Raw genomic sequence first — 24568 nt, forward strand, 5'->3', positions numbered from 1 at the left:
AAATGTGTGTCATCCCTATAGTTTGTTAGTGAAAAAAATGAGGTTTTGTTCCATCAAAGAGCTAAATTCACTTATCTACTTATTGAATACTTTATCTGTAGAAGACATTCTGTTAAATTCTAATGGGATAAAAACAAACAATGTTGATTGACCCTGTGCTCAAAGTCAGTGTTGTAGTCAAGGCTTACATGGGAAAATATTTAATATAGGACACATAGTTTATGGGATTATTTTATACTATGGAGTCAAATGTAGAAGGATGCAAGAGATCTGTCCATATACTCGAGACCCAAAGAACCCAGCTGAGGGCCTGGATCCCATGACAATGTCCTGCACAAGTCCAGCAGAAGACCTAGAGCTCTTGGCAATATCCACAAATCCAAATGGAGCCCTAAACTCCATGACAATGTCTTATGAAGGTCTGTATCAAGGATATGCACTGGGAATGCCCAAAGGTCAATGGTGGTAGCTCAAAAGTCTGCATTGGTGGAATGAAAGATCTGTGCCAGCAGGCTGAGGGATTAGCACTGGGGGAGGAAGCAAGGCTTGGGGTAAGGACAAGATCTCACACAAAGAGAATGACAACCATACTCAGTGACAGTGAATACCTGAGCTCCTCCAATGATGAGAATAGCTGAATTTGTATCAGAAAAATCAGGAGCTCAGGATAAATCCTGAGGGAATTTCACTGACCTTCTCAGACCAAAAAGCTACAACTCTTGTTGCACAGGTCCTGCCTTACCTTGGTCTTAACCATCCAGCAGAAAAGTATAAAAACGAAGTATAAGAAGTAAAGCCATGGTGTTATGTTGAGCTGTAGGGGGCTCAGGTCAACAATTTCTGAGATTGCCAGTTAAGCCGAAGAACCAATACTATTATGGGCTACTCGACTCTTTTAGAATATTTTGCTGAGTTAACACACCTACCAATTTGATTTGAAACTGTCTCATTGCTATTTGTTTCTCAATAAAATTATGGAAAAAAAAAGAAAAGTCAGCATGACAAACTTCTCCAGCAGAGTCAACAGGACACCATCTTCCCCTCAAGTTCTCTATTTACATTATTGGTAACAATCCTCAGGTGGTCTTTTCATCCACAGAACCATGATGATTCACTTCATCTGGGTGTTACAAGTTGACCATTAGTCAATCCACCAGTCAGTCTACCAGAGAAGATAGAGAAATAAAGTCAAGGTTTATCCTTATGGTGCTGCTTTGCAACCATTGCTCAACTACCTTTGTTTCAGCCCTTAGAAGGAGTCCACTGTTCAGATTAGGAAGATTTTTAGATACAGTCTAGCATAGTATTGATCACATAGCAGATTTTCAAAAATATCTGTTGAATGAATAAAAAATATTTTAATTAAAAAGAGGATTTAAAAAATCCTATTCAAGGGCTGACCAGATAACTCAGCAGATTAAAGCACCTGCTTAAGCGGATGCAAGGACTGGAGTTCAATCCCCAGCATGCCGTGCCGCCCCCTCCCCCCGCTGGGGGGTGCACTGAGACAGAGACTGGTCACGGTGGCACTCACCTGTAATTCTAGCACTTGGAAGGCTGAAATCAGGAGGATCACTATGAGTGTGATCTGTGTAGTGAGACCCTGTAGACCCTGTACTAAATACATTAAAAAAATAAATAAGTAAAACTCCTATTCAATGCTTTTCTCTTGCATATGATGAAAAAAATAATCTACTTCATCCTTTTTCTCCTTTCAAATTTTGTTAATGTATGTAAAATTTACTTGTGTGCAAAATCTGAAGCTTTCAGGTTCTTTCTTTTTAGTGAATTTATTGTTCCTGCTTCTTCTGTTATCTTTTCCCTTCTATGGCTGCTCTAATAATAGACTAATTATTGAGCAGACTGCTTCCTTGGCATTCAGGAAGAAAGCTAGATGCATGTAGCCAATTGATTCATTTTTAATGCACCTATTATTATGAATAGCTTTCTGGCTTAAGCTTAAATCAGGATATGTCCAATATCCTTTCTCTTTCATGCTTCCACTTTGACCATCAGAAAGTGTCAGTGCACACATTCATTTTCCATTAATGTAGATTCCCATCAGTACTGGTCCTGATTATGGATAATGCTGTAGCTTATATTTAAATGTCCCTCCCCTGAAGCCTCAAGCAGATATACATAGGGCTTTTTAGAGGTGGCTATATCTTTTCAGAGGTGATATGATGCTGGAATTAAGTGTGTGGTGCTGGGACAAAGCTGTGTGGTTAAAAATTAGTTCACTAATTGTTTTGGCACTGTTCTAGATGTGGTTAACAGGAAGACCAAATTTGAGTGTGTGTTACTTACCCTAAGGGCATGTACCCTGGATAAAATATAAGGGACAGAAGAAGGTTGCTGCTTTGTAACCATTACCAGAATACCTTTGTCTCAGTCTTTATAAGGATTCCACTTTTAACAATAGGGAGACTTTTAGCCACAGTCTAATATAGTATTGATCACATAGCAGACTTTGAATGGATATCTCTTGAATGAATAAAAAAATGTTAATTAAAAAAGAAGATTTGAAAAACTCTCTTCAACATTTTTCTAGTGTCACTTGCTGCTTCTCAATTACTTCACTGCTTTGCTGCTTTCTACCTACCAGGAGCTATTTCTCCCTTGCAGTAACCATGGCACCCTGCCTTAGAGCCAGCCCACTTTGAAATAAAACCTCTATAAACTGTAAGCTAAGCAAACTTTTACTCCTTTAACTTTGAATGTTAGGTATTTTGTCTCAGCAATAAAAAAGTAATTAAGACAGATAGTAAAACTAAAATTATCTTTGTATTTGAATTTCATTGTTGTTATTGTTGCTGTTGTGACCAGAGCACCCTGGGCTCCTTTTCACAGCCCATCCCATTTGGCTCTTGGCTCCAAGGTGGTGATGTGTCATCAGAACCATGAAGTTACCCTTATAAAGATGAACAAAGAAAAGAAAACAAAGACACAATATATATTCACCTTTTGGAGAATAGTCTAAATATGATATCCATTCTCAGGTACTTATTAAGATCATTTGGACACAGGGTAAGGGAAATGTGAATGACCTATGGATTTCTTTTCAGTCTAGAAAATTCTATTAGAACACAGGAAAAGCCCAAAACAAGGGGGTGCATTTGGCCTGAAATAGAAAACTTTATTTTTTAAATTAATTTTATTGTGAAACAAATAGCAATAAGACAGTTTCAAAACCAATTAATAGGGCAGTTTCAATAATTAATACATTGCATACTGTTGTCTTCATAGTGGTTATTCATAGTACAAATATAGACAAGTTTAGCAACAGAGCAGCTTTCTGGACTTAGCAGACCCAAGATCTTCCAAGCCCAAGATATATCCCATGGATATATCTGTATATCCATGACTGCCTGTGACATTTTCATCAGCCTGCTGACACATGAGAAAATTTGTTGCCAATTTACTTCTCTTGAGAAATACTTTCCTCAGTAAATCACTGTGTTCTCTGTACAATTTGTATACTTTTCTGTTAAAATATAATTTTATTAAGAGCATGATAGTAATGACTACATTTAAAGTTGGTATCATTGTATAAGATCCCTAAAATTTGGAGGGAAATTTTTAGAACAATTTTACTAGTCCTTGAGATCCAAATTTTGAGGAGCCATTGATTCTATCTAGTTTTTTCCAGACCTGGTTATAAATCACTACTACTATGGATCTTGTTCAACTATGCTTTCCTTGGTCCCACCTCCAGATATTCTGATTCATGCGCGGAGTAGGACTTAAGAGTTGGTACTGAATCTGGGTGTGCTGGCACAGGATCGTGATTCTAGCATTCTTGGAGGCTGAGCCAGGAGGATCTCAATTGCAGGGCCATCTTTGGTAGTTTAACAACTTAGCAAGATCCTGTCTCAAAATAAAAATAAAAGAGGCTGGGGAATGTAATTCAGTGCACAGGTCCTGGGTTCAATCCTCAGTACTATAATATCAGAATCATTACACAACTCTCTAAGTGATTCTAATATGCAACTAGATTAAGGAACCACTAATCTGCTTCATCCTCTCACTTGAATAATCAACAGCATAAGTAATAATTTCATTGTTGGCCCATTTGTGTGAGGGATAGGAGGAAAGCAAAGTTTCCCACTTGAAGTATAACTTGGAGATCTCCCCTAGGTTTTTTGAAGGTCACAGATAAACAAGTAAAATGAAGGGCTATAGGAGCCATATGTCACTTAGTGAGAGCATGATGATGAGTCTATATATAATAGGTATTCTCTAAAGATCTGCTGTTGTGGGTGACCAAGTCTAATTTAGATATTTGTAAGGACAATTCCATGTATTTTATGCCTGCTGTCATTACCTCTAATCTTTCCAAGCCATACTCTTCACCGCCACCCCAGATTTCTAAGGTGCAGCTCTGAAGTTACTCTCCTTTCCAAAAATCTTCAGTAGAAATCTTACTGTGTTAGACAGTTTTCTGTGATTGAGTAAAAATATCTGAATCAATTTATAAGGAAGGACAGAGAGAGAGCAAGAGTGAGAGAGAGAGATAATGGTCTCATTATCTCCATTGATGGGCATACCCCCAGTAACCCAACTATCTCCAGGAGGCCCCACTTCTCAGAAGTGCCACCACTTTCCAATAGCCCTATAGGCTGAGAGCCAAGTCTTTAACACATGGGCCTTTGAAGACAATTAATCAAACCATAGCACTTGTATATATAAAAATGAGGTCTGTGCCTCTCAGCATGACATTCAGAAATTCTACAAAGTAAGCATTAACTTTATTTTGAAGATAAAAAACTGACTCAGAAAGGAAAAACAAATTGCTTAAGATTACACACATAGGCACACAATGATAGAACCACAATTATGACCTTGATCTCCTGATACAGTGTTTAGCCACTATACAGTACCTGTATTTTCTTCAAAGGGTACAAAGATAGGTACTGCATGTGTTGCTAGAATGATGGGTTGGCGATTACATAATCTAGTTTCCTGGGTGGGGCACATAATTTGAAACTCAGACAAATGAACAAAGATACCCGTTCTTCTTACTGGCCTTGTAGAATTAACTGACTTAACCTCTTGGAACTTCTACTCCTTCACTTACGAAATAAGGACAAATAATCTTAACTCAATATTATTATGAAAATTATATGAGATTATATATGTAGAGGACCTACCATATTGCTATGGGTGTTAGCAGTGACTGTTATCTCTATTCCAGTGACACCCCCAAGCCACTTAAATGGTGAGGGAAGTAGAATCTACACAGCAAGTATTCAGATGGGGTTCAGAATGCCATGGTTTATTCCTACTTCTAGTGTTGGACATCTACAAGTGAATACTAAGGTTGGTACTCCTCTAGGACAACAACGGAACACATATATGGTGAAATTGCTGACTAAATGGAAACATTAAACTCCAGTGCCAATTGTGTCCATGACTTTTCTGTCATTCCTCATGGATGAAGCATTGTGAATATTTATTAAAATGCAAATGTTTTCTCAGATAGGCAATATACAATTAATTTTTTGGCCTGATTAGCTTTCTCTTCCATATGTCTATAAGTGGAGTCCTTCTATGTCTCTGTGCTTTGAACTCAGAGCATGCTCCCAAGCGGGGTACTCCCCCTACCCAGCCTGTTAGAATACTACCCACTATTCCAGGCCCAACTTGGATATCGCCTACTCCAGAAGCCTACTACTGGATACCTCAGCCAGATCCTGCCTTCTCTTCTCTGTGTCCTTCCTCCAGTACTAAGTTTTAGATTCCTGCAGTGAAGATGGGAAGGAGCATGAAGTGTGCTAAAGGGAGTCCTATCTTGAATTCCAGTTTGTCATTGAAATCAAAGCCCATAATCTTGGACTAATAAATGCCTTGACCACAGTTTTGCTTGTGTTGTGTGTTTGCAAAAGGCTGGCAATAATACTTAGCTGAGGGCAATAAAGAATGTGCTTTCTGCGTTTGCACAGTGACTGCTTCACTTACTGGCATCATCTGGTGCTTTGTGAATTTGGCTGAGTTAAACTCTTCAAGATGCCTCTGCTGTATTCTCCCACCCAGCTTCTGCCCTCGGGTGTTTAATGACTGTTCCTTGGCTTTGGAAGAGGACAGCCAGCCCTGAGAGGCATTTCCACTGGGCATGTAGTCTTTTATCTGGCAGGATTGGCGCCTTCCAGACATGGGGAGAGGAAGAGGGGAGCTGAGTAGCTTAGTAACAACACTGTGGCCTCATGTTTAGTGCATTAAACGTGCAGTTCCTTAAGGGAAGCAGCGCTTTTGTAATCGTGGGGCTGGTGAGTGCTGAAGCTGGGCACCAGCAACGCCAGGCTAGGAGCTCCGCTGCCTGCAGGACAGAGCCTCCACCCCTCCTCTCCTCCTTCTGACTCACTTTCTGGGGGCAAACTCTCCCTTAGCCTAGAGCTGGGGCCTGAGTCTGGGATATTTATTTGGTGGGGCTCCCACAACTCTATTTACAAGGTGGGCGGAAGGAGCTAGTGCTAGTGCTGGGAAGACATCCTTCCACTTGAGGTTCCCTGGAGTTCTCAGCATCCGGGGGACCAGCTTAGCCAGGATGGTGGGGGGTAGCTCTTGCCCAACCTGGCAGCCCGACCCGACCCCTACTTCCCTCTCCCCAGTCCCGGACAAAGCCAAGAGAAGCCAGAACTGAGCTCCGGCTCCAGCCTGGGCCTGACCCCTAACCCCTCCGGTGCCACTGAAACTCCCTCCCTTCCAGGCCGGCCCCTCGCCCAGACTCTGCCCTGGCCCGGCCCACACCCGGCCCTCTGCGGCTCCTCTGGGCTTCAGGTTGGCGCAAACAAAGCCCTGATTGACTGCCCGGAGGGGCGGGCCTCCCTGAGAAGTCGCCTCCTTCCCTCCCCTTCCGGCCAGGATTTGCGGGGAAGAGCGGGGGTAGGGGGCAGACTGGAGGTTGCACGGGTCAGTGAGGGGCCGAGCCAGGGGCTCCAGAAGATTGTGTTCACCCCGTGTCCGAGGCTCTGGCTGTCCACTGCGGGTGGCCCCTTCGAGCCTCAGTGGGGACATAGGGATTTCTGAAGGCAGGGTGGGGTCCTTCATTGGGTAGCTCTTCTCTTGAGGTCCCTGGGGGCCACCTGGGCTGCAAGCTGCGTGTGAAGAAAGGAATGGGAGGAAAGAACAAGCAGGAGACTCAGGGTTGATCAATGCTGTTTTCAGAGCCTGTGTGGAGGGCGCAGGACAACAGGATAGTTTGAGCTCCTTTTTCTATTTTAGTTCTTTCTGTACTGGGCATCTGGACAAGAATAGGATTCAGTAGTTGGGAAGAGTTTAGGGGAGGCGGCGATGGTTATAGTAGATAGACAAGTAAGAAGAGGAGGAAGGGCCAGGGAGAAGAGCCGAGGCTGTAGCGGCTGCCTGTGGAGGGAGGAAGAGGTGGGAGGAGGAGGAGGGGGAGGAGAGAGATGACATGGGGAGAGGAGGAGGGGGGTTGGATAGGGGTGGTGGAGGAGGAGAAGGCTCGTGGGACGTCTGTCGCGGGACGGGCTAGCCAGCTGGGGTGCAGAGCCGAGAGGAGAAGGCAGCGGCAGCAGCAACGTTCGGAGCAGTAGTAGTAGTAGTAGCAGCAGCAACAGCAGCAGCAGCAGCAGCAGCAGCAGCAGCAGCAGCAGCAGCAGCAGCAGCAGCAGCAGCAGCAGCAGCAGCAGCAGAAACAAGTACCAGCCAAACAGCGGCTCCTCCGGCCCGAGCAGCCACAGTCCCCCAGCCGCGATGGCGCTACAAAGCCCAGCGAGCGAGGAAGCCAAGGGGCCCTGGGAGGAGGCAGACCACGAACAAGAGGAACCGGAGGGTAGTCCAGAGCCAGGGCCTGAGCCCGAGCCTCAGCCTGAACCAGTGCCTGTGCCAGTAACCCCACCGGAGCCCCAGCCCTTACCAGACCCTGCACCTCTGCCTGAGCTAGAATTTGAGCCGGAGTCGGTGCACGAACCCGACCCCACGCCCACAGTAGAGACCCGCGGCACAGTGCGTGGCTTCGAGCCCCCTGAAGGTGGCTTTGGCTGGATGGTGGTGTTCGCAGCCACCTGGTGCAACGGCTCCATCTTCGGCATCCATAACTCCGTGGGGATCCTCTACTCCATGCTGCTAGAGGAGGAAAAAGAGAAAAATCGTCAAGTGGAGTTCCAAGCAGGTGAGTGGCCCAGGCACCCCACTTTGCATTGTGGGCATGGGTGCCTGCTCTCGCTGCCGCCCCCATACCTTCTGGTTCTAAGTGCCTCTCCAGAGCGTCCCTGCTACTACTTCCCTTGCTCTCTGCCCATGGCCCTGCTAGGGCGCGGGTTGCTGAGCACCTTCTCCTGTAGAGACTAAGAGCAAGATATCCTGGGTGTGGGAACCAGGACATCTATTGATCACAGGCAATCAATGAACTTTTTTGCTCTGGGACAAACCCAGACTCACCTTTTGGATTTGTTTGAAGTACTTTGCTTGTGATATGTATGGAGAAAAATATTTGCACTATTGGGGGGTGGTCTGTGACTAGAGAGAATTGGAAGGTGGGCGGGCTCTGAGAGAAACACTGTATTGCAGATCTTCGCAGCAGCCCCAGTTGCTTTGGTGGAGCGGAGCAATATTGGGGACTCTTCACTTAGACTGTTTGCTTAGAGTGAAATACAAGGCAGGAGTGTATGTCTGCAGGAGAGAAAGGGAGAAACAGTGTGAGTGTGGGTGTGAGCATGTCTCTTTCATTGCAGTGGTTATGGCCCAGCCAGGCCTGCTTATCCTCGGTCGCCTTGGGGTAACAAGCAGATCTTGGTGCCCTCTGAGCCGAGCCCCAAAGCCGGCTGGGAGGCGGTCTCCGCGGTCTCCTGCCAAAGGGGAGGAGGCGGCTGCAAGCAGGCTGGGCTCTGCAGCTCACTGTGCACCACCCCCAACCTCAGCGGTGGCCTCCCAGGCACCCCTAGCCTCTATACTATCCGATGAAGTCAGAGTGCCAGCCCTGCCACTCCCACCTTGACTTGGGGCTGACTTGATCTGTTTCCCTAAGACTAACAAGGTAAGGGCATAGCCCTCGCTCTCCAGGTCAGTGGCCAAAAGACGATGAGCATGCACACTTCTGGCATTCGGAGGGGCCCTGAGCTTGGAAAAGTGGAGTCATCTCGCTTTGCAAGAAAAGCCCCTTTGCGATTCTGGTGAATGGTCTTAGGACTGAATTTAGGGCTTGGAATACCCTCTTTCCCTCTCCCACTGGTGGCTCCTAAGCATAACTCTAAGCACTTCATTATCCCAAGTTCAAAACTTAAAAACTTGGCTTTTCTTTGTGTTGCCTTTGAGCTCAGAAGTTCTCTCCTCTTGCCAACCTTCAACACATACTTCTGCCATCTGAGGGGACTTGGAGATTAAGGAACATAAAATCATTGAATTGTGGGACATGCATATGAGATTTCTTTTGGAGAGCCTCATGCACTGTCCTCCACCATGGACATGTGTTTTTAGTTTGCAACTTCCCTGTATTACTCTGCCAAGGGGCTTTGAGTGTCTTGGGACCTGGAGCTTTGACCTCATTGGCATAGCTACAGCATGCAGGTCTCTCTTGAAGAAAGTTCTAGTGGCAGTGGCTGTCAAGTGCAACCTCACAACTACCCATCCCTCCTGAGAAGTAGAGTGATCCATGGACTGTGTGGAACAACTTTTGTGGTGAAGGTTGCTGCCATACCTGGGACGACCCTTTTCTCTGCTTTGATGTAGTTCAGGAGCTCTGGGGAAGACAGCCCAGCTAGTGCCTCAGACTGTTATCTGGTTTACTACTTGAGGAGATGGGACACCTGCTGAGCCCTGCTTTGTGGTTGGAAGCAAGCTATTGGCCTTTGGCATCAGCAGCAAATCTGGGTGAAACTTGAAGGTAAAAAATGGAGGCTGGGTTGAAGTTAGGCCCTGGTGTTTATGTATTGCCAGCAGGCCTAGAGCTGGGGCCTTAAAGAGTACATAAAAAAACTTGGAAATGCCACTATTTTATCAGGAAGAGATTTACTGCTGGGGAACAGACTTCAAAGTAGGTGATCATAGGGGACTCAGGGGGAGGGCTGGCTAAGACTTTCCGGTCAAGACCTCACAGTGTATCAGGAAGGGGGCAGTGGTCTATGCAATGGTGTGGCTAGTGTGTACTCTGAAACAGACTAAGTTCACTGAAGAATTGTGGTTACTGGCTTAAATTATGGAGATTATAGGTCAGGAAAGGACAGAAGAAATTTGGTATGTCCCCAGGGTCTCAGAATACTTTGGCTTGGATCCTTGCAATGATGTATCTTGAATTCACTAAAGTTAATGTTAATACTGAAGTCTCTCAGGAACACCTTAGGTTTTTATTTAGGAAAATCTGGGAATACTCTACCATGTTCTGGGACTCCCAGAAAATCTCTTCATCTCTTCTTTTCTTAAGTCACTCAGATTTCCCAAGCTAGCATTTAGATCTTGAGATTTCAAATATCTCTGCCTGCCCACACTGCAGTGTACTCAAAATTTCCTAGCCACCTATGCCACTGCCCTTGTGTCTCACAAGAATGGAAAAAGCTAATAGGAGGTTTTCTTATGCCTCAGTCAGCCACTATTTGCACGAAAGCCATATGGATGATGCTGGAGGATATTGATACATTGTCCAAGTCTATTTATGTAATGATCTATTTCTATTAATATTTGACATGAGTTCTGTCTCTAAAAATCTACGAATTTAGTGTTTGGAGGTACCTCACAACCCAAATTGTTCTGGATTAGGTTTGATGTCATGGTAGCTCTAGAGCTATATTGATTTAATAGGTCCAAGTTCTGTAGATTGTATGGGGGACCTATGGGAAGGGTAGGTTTTATTTTTAGAGGATAACTCCACATCAGGGGTCTTTGCACTTTGGTAAATGTTGCAAGAGGTAGTAGAAAAGTGGAATTAGGCCTTACTGGATCATATCATTTACAATCTTTGTAGACTTTGTGATATATATATAGTTCTGCATGACACCAGTAGTAGATTTTGTGTCTTGTCTACCTGTTTTGAGAGCAGCCAACTTTCCCTGTGTTCTATGCCTGGGAATACTGACAGGCAAAAAGGTTCCTGGGAGGAAGGCAAGTAATTAAAGTCTGGTTTATAGGAAAAAGGGAAAAGATCAAGAGAGCAATGAGCTTGTATCTTTTAAGAGTTTATGAGGAATCTGGGAGTTCTTCAGCCTCGACCAAATAGCAGATAGGACTTGAGGCAACTAGGGAATGTTTTGGAAAATATAAGCCTGGTGTGGTTTCCTAGGATGATAGAGAAGCCTTTTAGATGAAAGACAAGAAAAGTAACATTGGCTGCAGGCTCCCAGTTTTATTGAAATCGTAATGGAGGCTGGTATTAGAGTTGGGGACTCTGGAGTAAGGCAAGAGAGTTAATATTAGAGCCAAACTGAAGTCTTTGAAAGTACTCCAGAGTAAACCCATTATCCTACACTCTCCACCTCAACTATCAGTCTAATGCTGAACCATGAAATATAATGAGAAACATTTTTATTGATCATTTTATAAGCATAGCCTTTGCAAGCTCCAGAGGGAAAATAAGAGTAGGGCTGTCATTACCAGTGAATGGGACAATGGACAGTAAAGTTCACTACTAGTAGAAGACTGTTCAAGCTGTTGGAACTCTCTGATGGAGACAGAATTTTCTAAGCATGGGAAAGAATGGTCCACTTTACCTTTGGGTGAACCAAGAGTCCCAAGGTTGGGTGGGGCCAGCAATGGAGTAGCTCTCTTTTCCTCCCTCTCTTGGGCTCTGTGTCTCTCTGGGTTTACCTTTAAATTGCTGTCTTAGAGATTAAGGTAGTATTTGAGCAAAGCTGTCAGTGTCTTGATTCACTGAATGTTTTTGTCTACCATACAGCATAGCTAGATCATTTTGGTTTTAGAGATTGATGTGGAGTTTTGGGCCACAGAGTCATTGGCCAGATATTTTTCAAGTCATTCCGCTGCCTCCTACTAGACTGAACCTAACCCCAAACTGTGACTAATTCATTTGGGAGGACAAAAACAAAAGTTTGGGGCATTTGGAAGCCAAACAGGAAGATGCTTATTTGAACTGGAGTACCTGTTAAATCTGAATTCCTAGTTCACTGCCCATTGACCTCAAATGTTCATTTAATCTAAAACAGTAAGACCTTATGCCAAATTCAAAACCAGCTGGTGATCTCAGTAATGTTTTACGAGTCTGAGAAGACATTTCCATACTTGATGCCTCAATTTATCTGTGAGATGAGACGGCTTGACTCTAAAAATTTCCTAGCTCTGCCATTTTATCTTTCCAGAATTGTGTGACATCTTATTCTTTACTATTCTCCTGGCATAAATTTTGACTTATTCAGAATAATGAAAATTTGTAAAGCTTCTTAAATGGGAGTAAAGAAGAGTTGCAAAATTAGGAAAGTAAATAGGAAATTAGGAAAGTCCTACAGACACCACTTCCTCATATCATTTGTATTTATTTATTGTTTTAATAATTTTATTGAGAAACAAATAGCAATGAGATAGTTTCAAAACTGATTAGTAGGAGAGTTTCAATAATTAATACATTGCATATTGTTATCTTCTTAGTGATTATTCATAGTATAAAATACTAACATGATATCCTGTTCAAACACTATTAGTACAAATCTTTCTTCTCATTGAATTAAGAGAAAGTAGCTATATATCTATCCTATTTTGTATATACAGATTCAAAATGGTCATTCATTTATATCCCCTTTTTTTGTTTAGTTTTGTCAGAGAAGGGTATTCCATTGTCATTTAAATACTGTAGGTGAATGAATTCAGCAAAATGTTCCAATATAGTCCAATAGTCCGTAATAGTAGTGGGTCATTTTCAGGACTGGCAATGTCAGAAGCTGTTGACCTGAGCCCTTTATAGCCCAGCATACCAACACGGCTTCACTACTTATACCTCAATTTTTTAAATTTCTGCTGGATGGTTAAGACCAAGATAAAGCAAGACCTATGTAACAAGAAGCATATTTTTTTATTAATTTTATTGAGAAACAGATAGCAATGAGACAGTTTCAAAAATGATTAATAAGACAATTTCCATAATTAATATATTGCATATTATTATCTTCTTAGTGGTTATTCATAGTACAAGATGCAGTCATGATATCCTGTCTAAATGCTATTAGTACAAATCTTTTTTCTCATTGAGTTAAGAGAAAGTAGCTGTATATCTATCCTAACCATATTGCATATACAGATATAAAATGGTCCTTCCTTTGTATCCCCTTTTTTTGGTTTAGTTTTGCTAGAGATGGGTATTCCATTGCCATTTAAATATTATAGGTACGTGAATTCAGCAAAATAGTCCAATATAGTCCAGTAGTCCATAATAGTAGTGGGTTATCTATAGGACTGGCAATGTCAGGAGTTGTTGACTTGAGTCTTTCACAGCTCAGCATATTAATATGGTTTTACTTTTTAAAAAAACATTTTTATTGAGAAACAAATAGCAATGAGACAGTTTCACAACCGATTACTAGCACATTTTCCATAATTAATACACTGCATATTGTTGTATTAGTGGTTATTCATTATACAAGATGCAGACCTGATATCCTGTATCCAACACTAATAGAACAAACCTCTGTGTTCATTGCATTAAAAGAATGGAGCTGTATATCTATCCTGTTTTGAATATATGGATACAAAATGTTCATTCATTTGTATCCCCATTTTTTGGTTAGTTTTGTCAGAGAAGGGTATTCTGTTGTCATTTAAATACTGTAGGTGCATGAAATCAGCAAAATATCCCAATATAGTCCAATAGTCCATAATAGTAGTGGGTTTTCCGTAAGACTGTCAATGTTTGAAGTTGTTGACTTGAGCCTTTTACAGCTCAGCATATTAATATGGCTTTACTTTTTATACCTAATTTTTATACATTCCTGCTTGATTGTTAAGACCAAGATAAAGCAAGATATATCAGGAAATATAAATTTTCTACCTGATAAGGTCAATCAAGTCCCTTTAGGATTTATCCTGTAACCCTGTACCACAGTTTGCAGATACTTTGTCAGTGTCAGCCATGTGGATGAGTCACGGCCATTGCTTGACCAATTTGCTCTCTGTGAAAGCCCGAGAGACTGTTTTTTCTCCATGGGACTCTCCTTAGGCACACTGTACATCATAGATCACATTGCTCTATAGCCCCATAATATCCTTGATCAGAAAATTTGAGACACAGCTGAGTTACATGATGTTACAGTATAGGTTCTTCTATGTCCTGAGTCTTCACTGACCTTGAAAGGCTAGGGCCAAATGTTGCCTGTCCTTGCAGCCCTTCTGTTTCTCTAATTTTTGGTCTACAAACTTAGGGTGTTAATCCTCCAGGAAAGAAGTTTATTACTACCTTACAACATATGAAGATGGGTTTAACCTAACTGTCTGAATGTCAAACATCTTAGGCATAATATGGAACAGGTATTTTCCATCAAGTATTGATATATTAAACTTTAGGTCCCTACAGAATATGAAGAAAACAAATGAAAAAAAATTAAAAATATGAATAAACAGTTACATATTTTTACATAGAAATTTAGAAATCTAACCATATACAGCAATGTAGCAGTACGTATTTAGAAGACCAGAATGACACATTGCTATCTACAGTGCAGTTGCTTAGTTCATAGGTATCAGCACATATAGTTAGTTAGGGTGAAAATCCTACCAATTAACTGCTAGTTTCAAAAACCTGCTGAAGATTCTCAGGATCATTGCCTTACCCACCTTGTGCATATAAATGTATGGCTTTGCCCCTGTCATGTTTTGTAGCTTTTGTCCCTGCCCTCTCTTCGTTGTCTAATCCTCAAGTTCTCGCTTTCCTTTTGTGTTATACATTTCCATTTGTATTTTTTCTTTTGAGTTCTTATACTAGGGAGACTATATGATATTTACATATGTGGGTCTGGTTTATTTCACTTATGAGTATAATCTTCAAGTGCCATTAGCTTAAATATAAATGCTTCCAGTTTAGCATTCTTTATAGATGAGTAATACTCCATTGTATTAAAATACCACATCTTTTTCATCCATTCTTCAGGTGATAGGCATCTTGGTTGTTTCCAAGATTTGTCTATCACAAATTGTGCTGCTATAAACATAGGCACACATATGCCACTATGATATGATGTTTTTAGTTTCTCCAGGAAAATTCCCATTAGGGGGATAGCTGGCTTGAATGGGATTTCCAGTCCTAGTTTTTTAAGGAGTGTCCACTCTGATTTCCATAATGGTTGCACCAATCTACATTCCCACCAGCAGTAGAGAAGAGTTTCCTTTTTCCCATGGGCTCTCCAACATTTGATTTTAGTTGATTTGTATATGATAGCAATTCTTGTTGGGGTGAGATGGTCTCTCAGTGTTGTTTTAATTTTCATTTCATGGGTGGCTAGTGATGTGGAGCATTTTTTGTGTATTTATTCACTTCTGTAATTTCATAATCTGAGAAGTGTGTGTTCATGTCAGATGCCCATTTCTGGATTGGGTCTTTAAATTTTGGGGCCCTAATGTTTTTTAGTTCTATATGAATTCTAGAGAGCAGACAGTTGTCTGAGTGCTTATTAGTTAAGAGTTTTTCCAAGTTTGTGGGTTGTCTTTTCACTTTGTTGGTAATTTCTTTTGATGTGCAAAAACTTCTCAATAAGAGGTTTTTCTAGTTGTTAATCCTTTCAAATATTACCCATGAAAGTTGAATTTTATTCACAAACTGTTTGCATACCCCTATGTCCTCAAGAGTTCCTCCTAATTTCTCTTCCAGATTTAGCATTTCTGTTTTAATGTTTAGATCGTTAATCCATTCTGACTTCAGATTTCTGCATCGTGATAGACCTGGGTCAACTTTTAGAATGTCAAGAGCCAGTTTTTCCAGCACCATTTGTTGAAGAGGCTATCTTTCTTCCAGTAAGCACGTTTGGCCCCTTTGTCGAGGATCAGGTGGTTGAGTTTGTTCTTAGAGGCATCTGCATCTTCTAATCTATTCCATTGATCCTCGGGTCTATTTTCTTGCCAATACCATGCTGATTTTATCACAATGGCCTTGTAGTATAATTTCAAGTCAGGAATTGTAATGCCTCCTGCCTTGTCTTTGTTGCCCAGGATTGCCTTTGCTATTCTAGGTCTTTTCTGGTTCCAAATAAATTTTAGGAATGATTTCTCTAGCTCTGTGAGCTATGTTGGTGGTAGTTTGATTGGTATTGCATTAAATCTGTACAGCAATTTTGGGAATGTTGGTTCTTCCTATCCAGGAGCAGCAAATGTCTTTTCATTTTCTGAAATCCTCTATGATCACTCTTTAAAGAATACTGTAATTTTCCTTGAAAAGATCTTTGATTTCTTTAGTTAGATGAATTCCAAGTTATTTCATTTTCTGTGGTTCTATAGTAAAAGGCATTGTTTCTCTAATTTCCCTCTCAGTGTGTTTGTTATCTGTGTAAAGGAATGCTATTGACCTTTGAGTAATGAGTTTGTATCCTGCTATGCTACTGAATTTGTGTATCAATTCAAGTAGTTTCTTGGAGAAGTTTTTTGGGTCTTCCAAGTAAAATATCATATCATCTGCAAATTATGCTAATTTAACTTTTTCTTTACCTATTCTTATTCCTTTTATTTCTCTCTGTTGTCTAATGGCTGTAGCTAATGATTCCAGCACTATGTTGGATAGGAGTGTTGATAGAGGACATCCTTGTCTTGTACCAGATCTGAGAGTAAAAGATTGCAGTTTTTCCCCATTTAGAATTATGTTAGCCATTGAGTTGTCATCGATGGCTTTTATCAGGTTAAAGTAGAGGCCATCTATTCCAATTTTCTGTAGGGCCTTGAACATGAATGAGTGTTAGACTTTGTCAGAAGCCTTTTCTGCATCAATTGAGATGATTTTGTAGTTTTTAGTTTGGCTTTATTGATATAGTGTATTACATTTATAGATTTGCGTATGTTGAACCATTCTTGCATCCCTGGGTTGAATCCTACCTGGTTTGGTGTATAATATTCTTGATGATTTGCTGTATTCTCTGTGTTAGGATTTTACTGAGGATTTTTGCATCTATGGCCATGAGGAAGAGTGGCCCATAGTTCTTTTTTATAGTTGCTTCTTTCCCTGGTTTTGTTATCAGTCTAATACTTGCCTCTGGGAATGATTTTGTGAGGATTGCTTCCTTTTCAATTTCATGGAAGAGTTTGAGGAGTATATGGACTATATTTCCATAAGTTTCTTGTAGAATTCAGCTATGATTCCATCCGGACCTGGGCTTTTCTTTGTCAGTAGGTTTTTTTTTTTTTCATTACATTTCCTATTTCATTGGCTGTTATTGGATTATTGAGAATTGTTATATCGTTTTGATTCAATTTTGACAATTTGTACCTTTCTAGGAATCTATTTTGTTTGTGTCTTCTACTGCATGAGTGAAAAGGTTGTTAAAGTAGCTATTGATAATCTTCTGAATTTCCACTGGGTCTGTAGTGATTACACCCTTTTCATTCCTTGTTGCTTGTATTTGAATTTTTTCTTTCCTCCTTTGATGAGGTTAGCTAGGGGCTTATTGATTTTATTTCGTTTTTCAGAGAACCAGCTCTTTTATTCATTAATTCTTTGAACTTTTGTTTTCATCTCAATTGAATTAATTTCTGCTCTAATCTTTATGATTACTTCCCGTCTTTGAGCTCTGGGTTTGGTGTGCTCTTCCTTTGCTAGACTTTGCAAGTGTAGCATTAGAGTGTTTATTTGTTTCTGTTCCATCTTCCTAATGTTTTGAGTTCACAGCTGTAAATTTCCCTCTGAGAACTGCTTTCAACTCATCCCTTAAATTCCAATAAATTGTGGTTGAATTTTCATTGAATTGTAGATATTGTTGAATTTCCTGTTTAATTTCATCTGTGACCCATTGGTTGCTGAGTAGGGTGTTGTTTCATTTCCATGTATTTAGAGTTATTCTGTTTTCTTCTCTTGTTCATTTCCAGTTTTATTCCAGTGTGGTCAGATAATATGTATCGGATAATTTCAGCTTTTTTGCATATGCTTAAGCATGACCTATGTACCAGTATGTGGTCTATTATAGAAAATTCCCCATGTGCAGCTGAAAAAAATGTATATTCAGCTGTTTTGGGGTGAAACACTCTGTAGATGTTCACTAAGTATTTGTTCCAAGTTCTGGTTCAGTTCTGCTTCCTCTTTGCTAATTTTTTGTCTGGTTGACCTATCTTTTTGGGATAAGGGTGTCTGAAAGTCTCCTTTAAAGATTGTGGTATTGGATATTAGAATTTTCATGTCCTATAATATTTGTCTTATATAGTTTGGTGCTCCCGTGCTTGGTGCATATACATTTATGAGTGTTACGTCTTCCTCTTGAATTTTCCCCCTAACCAGTATATAGTGACCTTCTTTATTTCTTTTGACCATTCTTGATTTGAAGTTGACACTGTCTGAGAACAGGATCGCTACCTCTGCATTTTTCTGAGGTGCTGGGTCATGTAGTACTGTGTTCCATCCTTTGACTTTCAGCCTATGAATTTATGAGTTAAGTGTGTCTGTTGTATACAGCATATTGTTGGATTTTGTTTCCTAATTCATTTTGCTAGTCTATTTGTTGTAATCGGTGAATTGAGTCCATTTACATTGATGGTTATAATTGAGATGTATTGATTTATGATCGACATGTTATTTACTTGCTGTTGTTTATTGCTTTTTCCTTTTTCTCCTTTGTTTAATTGTTCTCCCTATTTAGTGAATTCCTTCTGTTCTCATTTGTGGAGTTCTGATAGTTTTGGTTCCTGTCTACGACATCTTTTACTGGTTTGTGTAGGTTTGTCACTGTCATCATGAAATTCTTTGCCATGTACTTTGCCATGGAAGTATTTCACTTCTCCATGAAAGTTGAAAGATAGTTTCATAGGTATAGTAGTTTGGGCTGGAATTTATTTTCATAGAAGACTTGAAGTACTCTGCTCCATGCTCTTCTTGCCTTCATCTTTTGTGAAGTCTGCATTATTCTGATGGGTTTTCCTTTGAATGTGATCTGTTTATTTTCTCTAGCAGCTTTCAGTATATTATTCTTGTGCTAAATTTCTGAGATCTTGATTATTATATATCTTGGTGTATTTTTAATTGGGTTGAAGTTATTTGGAGTTGTGTATGCTTCGCTTACCTGAATGTTAGATTGTTTCCTCATATTTGGGAAGTTTTCTACTATTACTTCTGTTCATATTCTTTTTATATCATTTGTATTAACTCCTTTCTCACTGATGCCTAATAATCTCATCTTCGCATCATCTTGCAAGTGATGAATTATTTTTTCCTGCATCTTCATTGTTTTCAAGAGATCTTTTCTTACCTTTTCAGTAGCTGAGACAGTGTCTTGAGGATGTGATACTCTATCTTCACTTTCACTGAAATGGTTTTGGAAGCTTGTGATTGAAATTTTAATTTCCTCTATATCTCTTTGTCTCTGCTTCATGCGATTTATTTCTTTCCTGTATTGCTCATTCAAGGAATCTGTTGCTTTTCTAATCTACTCTATTTTTTTATCAGTGTCTTCTTTAGAATCAGTTATTAGTTCTTTTACTTCAGAGATTATTTCTGTTCTGATTCCTTCTATATGTTTTGTATTTGATTCTTTACTTCAGACACTATTAATTCAGAGATTTCTTCTTTTATTTTAGAGATTAATTCTGATCTGAGTTCCTCTATACCTTTCTGCTGTTGTTTCTTTACCTCAGATGCTATTATTTCTGACCTTTCAGCTGTGCTCGTGTCCTCTGCACTTGTTCTGGGTGGGCTCAGGATCTGAGATTGCTATTTGTGCCTTCTCTTTTTCATTTTGTATAGCGCTGTTCTCTGACCTTTGGTGTAGAGCTTTGGTGCAGTTATAACCTTAGCACCTCCTAAAATTTGGGTGTAGATCTGCTATTTTTAAGTTCATCCAGTTGTGCCTGGCTTGGGTCTGCCTACTGTGTTCAGCCTCCTCCTGCTGCAGCCCTTGGAGCAGAACCTGTTTTGTCCCTCTTACAAGATGTTCTGCTCCTGGATTAGCTGGGTGTTTTTGGCCCCTAGTTTCTCTGCAGTGACTTCACCTGCAGAGTTTCACCCCAGGCCTGTATGCCAGGCCTAAGCTGGGTCTGGGGTCTAGGGGACACAGGAGAGCACAGAAACTCTCCCACACACTCACCTGGCCTGGAGTGGGGGTGGGTCTGCAGGATTCCGGAGAGCAAGGCCGAAGTTCTCACTCACAAAGTGGGCTTGGGCTGGCGCTGGAGGTGTCCTGAGAGCCTGGTGAAAGTTCTCACTCATATAGCGGGCCTGGACTTGATCCAGAGAGGTCCAGCAGACACAGCGGAGCACAGAAGCTCTCCTACACACTTACAGGGCCTGGGCTTGGGTGGGTTTGGAGGGGTTCCAAGAGAGTGGTGGAAGTTCTCACTCACAAGGTGGGCTTGGGCTCATCATTTGTATTTAAAGACATCGAGGCCGTACATAGTAGAAATATCTGAAAAAGACAAACTCAAAAAAATTTACCTAGCGTATAAGAGCAACTCTGACCATACAGCTCCTTTTCTTACAGTGGTCTGCTCAGAAGAGAGCCAGAAACCTTACAAGAACTACCTCAACTTGGCTTGTTACAAGCCAGCAGGGTGGGTCTGTATAATGCTGTTTCTCAGTACTTAAATCTGTTCCTCAAAAACATTAAGCACATGTTTCCTTGGGTGTAGGTTGGACCCTTCTCCTGAAATTTAATTTTCTGCAACTTGTTCTCTTTTCTCAGAAATACATGGTCAGTTTGACCCTGTCTTGTTCTTACTTCAGACTGAACAGTAAACCAAGATTACTACTTTTGATACAAAGGTTCCCTTTAGGGGGCTTCAAGCAGGACATTTTTATAGGTAGCTCAAGGCTGCTGCCTGCATCACACTGTGACGGGTGTGAGAAGGGCTGCAGCTTGTGATCTTGGAGAAGGCCCTGTTGTTGCCCACAATGTCTGATCAACTTTAGCTTCACTCAAGGCCTAGCTTAGAGTATGCCAATTAAGTAGCAGACACAGTGCTCTCTCTGCTTTTCCTTGGATGTATAATTTTGTGTCATTGGAAAGATTTACTTAAGTTTCATGATGAATAAACAGCTGCCCTGTCAACATTTACAGAAATACATAAAGTACACCGTCTCAACCTTTGAACAGACCAGTTTCCCATGAGACTGCATTGCTTTTCCTGCCAGTATCTTCTTGTTCTGTCGCATTTTGAAAAGTCAGAATCATTAGCTCTTTTCAGATTGTGTGAACAATAAAATATTTCTTATCTTTTGAAGGAAACTGTCTCACCTTGGATTTAATAAGTAAATCCTAGAGAAAAGGCTTTATTCTTAAAACACACACACACACATACACATACTTCCTAAACTAGATTGTCAGTATTCTATCTGAAAGAAGTCTTTCCCATCTGACTATGGCTTCAGGTTTAATGTAACAGGGACTTCTAGAAGTGGTCATAGGAAACTAGTGCAAAGGACACAACTTGGGAAACTTGCTAGGTGAAGGTAATGGAGAAAATGTGAGCACTTTGGGTTGTACCTCTTGGCCTGGACCCATTTGATACCCTTACTTTGGGACTGGGAAACATTTATTGCACATTTTTTTCTACTTTCATCCTCTCTTTATCCTGCATCTCTTGTAGTATTCAATAGTTAGTCAGAAGAGAGTTTGTGTCACCACAGACCTCTCTGGTTTCAGGGATGACAGAAGAATATGCCAAGGAACATGTAACTGCCTGTTCTGAATGTGGATGCTGTGGGTGCTAATGTAAAAACAGTTGGCATTTACTTGTGGGTGGGGAATGTGACCTATACAGGTTCTTTGAGGAAATGTAGCCTCTTTAATCTTGGTAACCTTGCCCTCCATCCTGTACCCTCTACTTGGCTCCAGGTTCCGGGGATTGGTGAGAGAGGAAAATATGTGATTGCCTTACAACCATATATTTTCTCAACTCCTATTTTCTTCCTTCCTTCCTTCCTTCCTTCCTTCCTTTCTTTCTTTCTTTCTTTCTTTCTTTCTTTCTTTCTTTCTTTCTTTCTTTCTTTCTCTTTCTTTTTCTTTTATTGAAAAACAAATAGCAATGGGACAGTTTCAAAACTGATTAAGAGTACAGTTTCAATAATTAATAAATTGCTTATTGTTGTCTTTGTAGTGGTTATTCATAGTATAAGATGCAGACATGATATCCTGTCCAAACACTATTAATGCAAATCTTTCTTATCATTGAATTAAGAGAAAGTAGCTGAATATCTATCCTAACTATTTTGTATTTACAGATACAAAATGGTCCTTCATTTGTATCCCCTTTACTCCTCCTATTTTCAAAAAACATTTTATCATGTTTGCTGGATGTCTTACCCTCTTTCCTCCGAATATTTTCCTCTCTTTTTCCAGTGCTCAGCTAGAAGACAATCTGGGGTTTAAGACATTGTACATGCCCAACTCCAGCATAGATCTCAGACCCACTCCTAGATATCCCACAGAGACACCCCTTCCTCTTTTTCCTTTCCTCCTCTCTGGCTCTCCAATCTCTGAATGAAGGGTGACTTTCTATAGAGCACTCAAGAGTGCAGAAGCCATCACCCCTAATTCTTTATAGTGAGATAATAACTGCTATAAATCCTTTTTTGTCACTTTCTCCTCTTATCATAGCCTCAGGGCCCCAGACCAAAGGATAGTATAATAAGACCTTAGACAACAGTACTCAACAAATATTCATGTCAGTAGGATCTCTTTCTCTTCAAATATGCAATATCATTGTCTTCCATTTCCTCGGTCAGCTGAAACTTTCAGAATTTTTAGATAGGGTTTTACTAGTTTGGGGGGCTCTGGTTCACCCTGTTTCAGCCTATAGCCACTATTTTTTCTGCAAAAAAATCCTGCATAGTTGATTTTAGAGAGGTCAGAGAAGAAAGCAGACAGACATTCAAGTTGTAACTAAAGTGAAAAATGCTGTTAGAGAGGGTAGAAAAAGGAATGAAGCTCCCAGGTTATTTGCACTTGAAGAGAAAAGGGGAAGGGAAATGTTGCTAAATAAGCAATCTCCAGAGTGTTTGCCCAAGTTATCCAGTGGACCTCCTGACCGACCCTCTTACCCAGCCTCTAGGACTATCTGTATGTACCCATGTGTCTAGACCTGTATGTCTGTGTGTACAGCTGGTTTTATGATATCTGTCTGGGTCAATTAGCAGAGCTGCTTAGAACATGATGCATAGGAGATTGAGGTTATGTGTTCAGTCACTTGTTCAGGTCACTGAGCTTCTCACAAATAAAAGAACTCTTCTTCTATTCACAGCCCATGCCCCTCGTGTGGGTGGTTGTCACTAATCTCAAGGGAAATGGTAGGATAATGGAGATGACTTCCTGTAAGTCCTCTCTGGTACTGGGAAAACTATCAAGCACACAGACAAAAGATGGCTGCCTCTGCTGCATTCCACAGTGGGATTTCTTTGACATTTAATTCCTTTCTTCTGCCAAGCACCCTAATAATAATAGTAGCAATATTATTAATAGTAACTATCACCAACATTTATTTAATACTTAGAGATTAACTCTGTGTGTAAGACATTCTACAAAATACTTTACATATACCAATTCAGTTTAAGTCTCAACAACCTTATGAGGCAGGTACCATTATTTCCTCCATTCCATAAGGGAAGAGAAGTGTAGAAGTTAAGTAACTTTTCAAGTGCATATGGCAGATAGTGGCAGACCCAGGATTTGGATCCAGACAGTGGAAGTCTAGAATTTCTGCTTTTAGATATCACCTAATGCATAGCACAAATATGGGGGTAGATAGTAAGGGAAACTGCTGCAGAGTTTCTTCATTCTTGTAGCTTCTGAGTATCCTTATGATGAAGGGAGAAAGTGGTGACCAAGAAGATGGGCAGTCTCATGATAATAGGGCATAATCTTTAACTACTCATCTTATTTTACCCAGTCTGTGTACAAAAGGCTCATAATCTTTAAATCCAAAAAGGACCAGAAAAACTGTGTCTTCTTAGTTGTTTTAGCCTTGAACAAGGCATACAGTATTTTTGTATTTTCATCTGCAAAATAAGACAAAAATATCTAATTTGGTAGGGCTGTGAAGGTTCAAATGGGATTGTGTGCATGTGATACATCTTTATAAATTGTCAAGTGGTTGATATTGTTACTGTTATCTTTTTTCAGTCCCTAGAAATTGAATCACTGTGTTTTTCTCTGAATGTTTCCCCCCATTTTTACCTTCCCACTCCATTTCTTCTCTGTCTCCCCTCTGAATTCTTCAGCAGTTTTACCTGAGTGTCTTATAGGTAACTTCTGGCTGTATTTTCTTTGTTCCTCAGCTCTCCTAGAGCTCAGAGAGAGGAGGGGCTAGATCCCAGGTCATATACATTCAAGGAAACAAGGCATGTTGAAATACTTACAGCACTTGGCAGAAGCTTACAAACCTCTGAGTCAAGGACTGAGTTTTTCTTTTTAAGTAGGATTTGCTTGGGGGTGGGGCAGAGGAAAGAAGTTAGGGTGTCACTTTCTCTCTAGGGTCTCTTACAGAGCCTCTGTTCTCCTGT

The 24568-nt window shown here is 40.7% G+C and overlaps 1 protein-coding gene across 2 annotated transcripts in view; it reads left to right on the forward strand.

Annotated features, from left to right (window-relative positions):
* The first annotated feature begins 7457 nt into the window (after positions 1–7457).
* Positions 7458–24568, forward strand: part of Slc16a2 (solute carrier family 16 member 2) — a 172644-nt gene continuing 155533 nt past the window's right edge. Inside the window, exons 1-2 of one of the 2 annotated variants that reach the window (XM_023708302.1) lie at positions 7477–7563; positions 7630–8134. In XM_023708302.1, coding sequence (XP_023564070.1) covers positions 7717–8134 — 418 coding nt within the window. In that variant the 5' untranslated portion in view covers positions 7477–7563; positions 7630–7716. Of the gene's footprint in view, positions 8135–24568 lie in introns of both variants that reach the window. The other variant, XM_023708301.1, reaches the window with a different exon arrangement.

Source organism: Octodon degus, unplaced genomic scaffold, assembly GCF_000260255.1.
Source record: "Octodon degus isolate 3935 unplaced genomic scaffold, OctDeg1.0 scaffold00345, whole genome shotgun sequence".
Taxonomy (NCBI): Eukaryota; Metazoa; Chordata; class Mammalia; order Rodentia; family Octodontidae; genus Octodon; species Octodon degus.